Source organism: Arachis duranensis, chromosome 9, assembly GCF_000817695.3.
Source record: "Arachis duranensis cultivar V14167 chromosome 9, aradu.V14167.gnm2.J7QH, whole genome shotgun sequence".
Lineage (NCBI taxonomy): Eukaryota > Viridiplantae > Streptophyta > Magnoliopsida > Fabales > Fabaceae > Arachis > Arachis duranensis.
The window spans coordinates 77607968-77614418 of NC_029780.3; the positions used below are offsets into that span (position 1 = coordinate 77607968).

Sequence of the window (6451 nt, forward strand, 5' to 3'; positions counted from 1 at the left end):
CGCTGAAATTAGAGTAAGTAGCGTTGAAATTGATGTCCTTAGGTGGGATGAACTTTAAAATATTTCTCCTTAAAGCCATGGAAGGAATCCTCGAACAGCCAAAAATCGGACAGTTTGGCTGAGCACGGAATGACATATAGCCTTTCTTGTGCCTCCCCTCCTTACTCGGGATAGTACACAAAAAAAAATACAAGAAGACCTCCACCTGAGCAAGAAGCTCCAAATATTCGTAAACCAACTCGAAAGTCTGGATGGCCGCCCAACTATTCGGGTGCAACTGAGACGGCACTACCAAGCACCGATTCAGGAGGGCTTGGATGAATGTGGAAAAGGGGACTACACTCCCAACTTCGTAAACATGGACTCGTAAAACCCACATCAAGTCGGCGCACACTACACCCTTGGCATGTAGTTTCTGAAGATCCACCTCTGTAATTCGGGAGGGCGTACTCAACACATCAGAGGTTACACAATAATAGTCCTTAGGAATGCCTCCCGCCTAGTAGACGCACCCTAGCCTCGGGTCTCCGCCGGACCATAGCTATAGCCAAAGGGGCCCCACCGTCAGCCCACTCCCTAGAAATAGAAGAATACAAATCCTGAACTAAAACTACTAAAACCTAAGCCATACCAAAACAATGGCACCCCATTATTTTCTACTACTACAATGCAAGGAAACACACAAAAGGAGGAATTAGAAGCAAACAATGTGCGAAATGACAGGAGAAAATGAAAAACACCAACCTGTTCTCAAAAGCCTTACGAAAGTGACGATTGTAGCAACGGACACAAGAAATGCAATGCTAAAAGCCTCAAAAAACCAAGCACAACCAAGCCAAGGCACAGTACCAAAGACAAAAAATGCTTAGCAGAAAAGTTGAAAAACAATAAAAGAAAATGTAAAGAGAGAGCAGTTACAATAAGGGAAGAAATAAAACCCTCAACTTTCAAATGGAAATACGGAGTGACGAGGAGCAGAAATGGAAAATCCAAACTTCCCCCTTTATTAAGCGTCATTATAACAACTTGGAAAGCATAACAGATGAAAACTCACCATCGCGAAAGGTAACAGACAGAAGTGGAAACAGCCTTTCATCCCATTTGCTAACTCTAGATGTCCCGGATAATACGAGAAACTGAACTCGTAAGCCATAACAGAAACGTCGAAGCAGCCTACCAGAGGATCCAAGGACCTTTGAAAACGCAAGGCAATGTTCTACCTTCCTAGGCGAGGTCGGCAACCTCCCGACTCACAGAAAGATGAACTATGTCAGCAAAGAGATTAAGCAATCTTACCCTCCCGTTTCAGGAGCAACTGTTCCGGGCCTAGCTTCCGGAAACCCCAAAACAGTCCAACAACAAGGCTCCTAGGCCCAAAACCTTCTCTATGGTCCAAACTAATTGGTCATCACCAACCAACATTTAAAGTCAAATACATCTCTTATCTTAATAAATAAGATAAGATAAAATAACAAGACAAAACTATATAAAGGAAGCAAAATGCTCCCTTCGGTACATTACACACTCCTAATCCTCACTTATATCTCTTAGATCCATTTTAACTTGAGCGATAGATTGTCTTTGCAGGTGTCATCCCCATTCTAAAAATCCGATCACATCATCAACGAGACCGGCAAGTCCTTGATCCTTCCCTCAATCCGTACTAACAAAGTCTCGTACAATAACTAATTTAATAGTTGATTCTTTTGTGCATATAACAGCTTTTTAAAGAAATGTTGCAAATGAATTGACTTGAAATTTAACTATTTAATAACTCCAACATTCAATCGAAATAATAAGAGTAACTTTAACAACGATTTTTTCACGATGAGTTGCTGTTGCCTCTTTCTTCCCTACAAAAATAATTCAGGGATTTTTACACTCAATCATGCTTAATAGTCATTATAAAATAGATTTTTTTTTTTTTGCAAGTGTTTTCAATCATGCTATTTACAATAAATGACCAAGGACATTCCAATCATTAATCCCCTGTTGAATAAGACAAATAACCCGGATAAAATCAGAAATAAAAAAAAGAAAGAATTACATTTAGAACAAGCTCCTTGCAATTGCAAGCGAGCTATGTACATATCAAATAATGATATCCATGTAAATTATAAGGAACAACTATTCTATCTTAGTCAATTCCCTATTGTTAAGGAACAACTATGAACCGTTTTCTATTTCAACACTATTCTTTCATGAATTTCTTGTTTTAATATTACTACTCCTACAACTATGGTCATGGTCATAATATAATATCATACACCTAATCAACATAAATAAGCTACAGATTGATTGTATTGCTCCAGTTAATTGATTATGAGAAATTCTACTTCCTTCAATGAAAACGTTCTTCTATTACCTTCTACAACTGCAACATTTAACAAAACAAATTAGGAAGTGATAAATGAAAAGACCATGCAAATCAAGATTTACCTGTTTTGTACAACACATTCTTCATAATATATCTAACAGGCCAAGCCAAAACAAGAAAGAGAGAAAGATCACAAGTTCACAACATGTATTTGGATATAAATGCATGTTGAAATAAGACTCATTTAGCAACTTACGTAATTAATATGTACCAGCATCTCACTATATTGCCAACTTCTAAATGTTCCATTGAAAAACATTTTACGAAACTCGTGCTTGTTTTTGTGTCAATCTTGTAGCAAGTTACTTCGTTTTTTCCATTATTTCAAAAGCTCTGAGCAGGTCTATCAAAACACAATTTGTAGAAACATTATGTAATCCTTGTAGATTTCTGTAAGATCCTAGTACCTTTGCAGCTCAACTAAAAGATAAAACAGATAATAGAGTAGAAAATAGAGAAGATGGAATAGAAGCAGATGGGCTGAACAATATTATTAAGATATCATTCTTGCCTCTGAAAATGTATTAGTGAATGTAGTAAGAAATATGCAGAGAAAGGGAAGATACAAAGAGCATAAGAGAGCCTATTACTCTCCTATGGATCCAGTCCAGCCTAATTTCCAATATGATTCTTATCTTTTATATACCAAAAATTCTATGTGCACACTATGTGTTGTTTGCTCATTTTCAATGTATATTGTATTTCTATATGTATTCTATACGAGTAGCTGATTTGATGGCTGATTTTTGGTGTACGCATAACTTATATACAATACCACTACTTTGCCAAGCTGGCAGAGTTAGTTACAACAATGAAATCCCCTTACTTTCTATTTCCTTCCCCTAAACCATACAAGGTACGTTACAATTTCTCATGCAATGAGACTTCACAAAACTTGATAGTCAATATACTAATAGCGCTAGTAATGTCGCTGCAATGTAAAGAAACTGCACTTTTAAGTTAGAAAAAAAGTCACAATCTATTCTCTCTTTAATTATCATGCAATTGACATCAGGTTAATTTATGAGCTAGCTAGCTATAATTTCATTGGATGTGCTTTGAAGAACAAAAGCATTGCAAGACAGAACTATAGAAGTATGTCAACAATTTGCAATAACATTTTTACATAAGCGGTTCAATACTCCACAAATAAGCATGCATGCTGAAAAGTTACCTTTAAGTACTCACTAGGGAAAAAGTCTCAAGTTATTGTTATATCAAAGATTTAATTAGTTCTCAGCATGTTCGTTTCAACTTTTCGAGCAAAAAAAATCAGTCTTCATCTCTTTCAAACAAACAACAAAGTCTTGTCCCACTAGGTGGGGTCGGCTACATAAATCAAATGACACTATTGAGTTCTATCATGTATCATGTCTACAGTCTTCATCTCTTTCATCAAAAAAAAAAAAAAAGCTATACAAGATAGCTTCTAAGAAAAACAAGTTTTAAGCTTTTGTAACTATATAGGAAAAAGTAAAGTTGTAAAATAACCTTTTTTCAAAACCAGATTTATGTTAATTTGACAACATTAATCTTAGAAGATATTTACAGCTCTACTCACATTACCCAACAGAATATTACCAATGCTTTCAATTATTGACAATGATACTACATGTAACATGATATGACTACTGAAATGCAACATAGACAATATCAGTGTCATGACTAACTAACTTTGTTCAAAATTTCCAAAATAATTTTAAGAATTGTAGGCCAAAAGGAACTCCATTAGAAACAAAAGGAGGAAATTACCTTTATGCTAGTGAGGAAGATTGAAGCTCAATAGCCATCCCTTTCTTCCCGCGTAACTGTTGAAAAGGAGAACCATCCAAAGTAAATGATCTTAGATTAGGTGTAGACACTAAAATCTTGTACCGTTTATACTCCTTGATGGTCAAACTGGCGAGCTTAGCATTTGATATAACGAGAGTTCCTGACCTGTCTATGTCAGAATCAGGCGAGATCATCAGAAAATTGTTGATGGACAGGGTTTTTAACTTTACACATTTTGAGAAGGGTTCTGCTTGGCAATTCTCATCTACAGAAATTGCAACACTTTCAAGGCGCAAACTCACCAACGACGGGAGTTCTAAAGGCTTCGATATTCTTGTTCTCCTCTTGAGATCATACGAAGAAACCGATAGGTCAAGCGATAACAAGGAGCTACAAGAGAACACAAAAGAAGGCAAACCAAGATTATATGGAACATAAATTTTCAGATGTTGTATATCTTTCGACACCACATATCTCATGAGATCGGTCAAGATATAGTTTTGCAAATAGCCATGGCGACTGAAGTCCAGGCTAATCAAGGGGTGATCGCCATCGCCGCGGCCATCACGGCACGACACAATACCGGAAATAAATTCAGAGAAAACACAATGATTCCTGAAGTCTGCAGTGTGTAATTTAATATTAGGCATGGATTTCCAAAGATTCTTCCACCTTGTTGACAAAATGCAAGTCTTAATGACGTCATGAATCATCATAAATGACATTATATGCAACAGAATTGAATCCGGCAAATCACTGATCCTATCTCCACCATCACCTTCACTCACATTCTGATTCTGATTGTACCTTCCTATCTTTTTCCTACTTTGACTCCTTGTTATTATCCTCATTTTCACCAATTATTTTCAATAGCATTCAAAGCTACAACAAATTCAGACAAAATATGCAAAATTGTTAAAAATGTGCAAAATTCACTAAATTTAGTAGCGATAAACATAATTCAGTTCCCTTTAAGAGCTTGTTTCTACTTTTGCGTGGAAAACTAGAAATAGGTCTTAGTTGCACGTATAAAATTGATGCAACAAGAAAATCCAATGAAAGATTTTGATATACTAAAAGGGGAAAAAGTGCGAGTTCAATGGAACAGCAAGAAAGGGGAAAAGTAAGAGAGAAAGTGGAAATTACCTTCAGATCTTGTTCCCCTTTGAGAGTAGTGAGAAGCCCGAGTATGTGTTTGGGAATGGAAACGTGAAAAGATTTAATGATGGGGTGGTGGTTGTATTGTAACTATGAAAAGGAAGGATTATTAATTTGGGTATGTGAATGTGAATGCGGTGAGGGGTGTCTAATGTTTGTTATGTTATTTAAGATATGTACTTTGTTAGGTAGTGGAGTAAGTGAGTGTGATGTCAGAGAGAGAAACCCTTGATAGACGAGCGGAGTGATGGGCAAGATTTAAATAGAGCCAACAGCCAAGAACCTTGTGTTCCATTCCGTGCGGTGCTAAGTGCTAACTGCCATGTGCTTGAGTTAAAAGGATCTTGATAATGATAGAATAGATCTTCTCGATTTTTTTTTTCAATTATTTTATGGGGAATGTTACACATATAAGCAAAAAAAACCTATAAGTGTTACAAGTTGGCCCAACCCAAAATAAAGACACGCGCACTCACTCCCTTTGAATGGAGCGTCAGTGCCACGCGCATAACTCAACCGTTACGCTTCGCAAAAGGCGCTCGTTATGGCGCACTCTTCCACTTCTCCTTCGAACAAAACACAAACCTTCAAACTTCGAGCAACATTCCAAACCGTAAAGATAGAACTCGTCGCAGAGATTAGCAGAAACCTTCAACAAAAGATAGAACTCTCGATCAACAATTTCAACAGAAAACGAAGAAATATTACTCAAGATACGTTACTATTTTACTCATTGGTGCACGAAATTGTGATCATCAATGGCGCCATCAACATGGTACGCACAATTGTAATCTCAACTATTTATCACAACTTCGCACAACTAACCAGCAAGTGTACTGGGTCGTCCAAGTAATAAACCTTACGCGAGTAAGGGTCGATCCCACAGAGATTGTTGGTATGAAGCAAGCTATGGTCACCTTGTAAATCTTAGTCAGGCAAACTCAAATGGTTATGAATGATGAATAAAACATAAAGATAAAGATAGAGATACTTATGTATTTCATTGGTGGGAATTTCAGATAAGCGTATGAAGATGCTTGGTCCCTTCCGTCTCTCTGCTTTCCTACTGTCTTCATCCAATCCTTCTTACTCCTTTCCATGGCAAGCTGTATGCAAGGGTTTCACCGTTGTCAGTGGCTACCT

The 6451-nt window shown here is 37.0% G+C and overlaps 1 protein-coding gene across 4 annotated transcripts; it reads right to left on the minus strand.

Annotated features, from left to right (window-relative positions):
* Positions 1 to 2015: 2015 nt before the first annotated feature.
* Positions 2016 to 5525, minus strand: LOC107465741 (F-box/LRR-repeat protein 13). Of its 4 annotated transcripts, none has more exons than XM_016084712.3 (4): positions 5297 to 5525; positions 4316 to 5032; positions 4130 to 4185; positions 2016 to 2374 (listed from the first exon to the last, which is right to left on the minus strand). In XM_016084712.3, exons 2-3 carry the CDS (start codon positions 4999 to 5001, stop codon positions 4137 to 4139), a joined length of 735 nt encoding a protein of 244 aa, XP_015940198.1. In that variant the 5' UTR covers positions 5002 to 5032; positions 5297 to 5525; the 3' UTR covers positions 2016 to 2374; positions 4130 to 4136. The 4 variants fall into 4 exon arrangements, with proteins under 4 accessions (XP_015940198.1, XP_015940193.1, XP_015940197.1 ...); XM_016084711.3 differs by lacking the exon at positions 2016 to 2374 and adding an exon at positions 2394 to 2720; XM_016084707.3 differs by having other exon boundaries at positions 4130 to 5032.
* Positions 5526 to 6451: the final 926 nt, after the last annotated feature.

Coding starts and splice junctions, on each gene's coding strand:
- LOC107465741 (XM_016084707.3), bottom strand. CDS start 5,001: ATGAGGATAATAACAAGGAGTCAAAGTAGGAAAAAGATAGGAAGGTAC.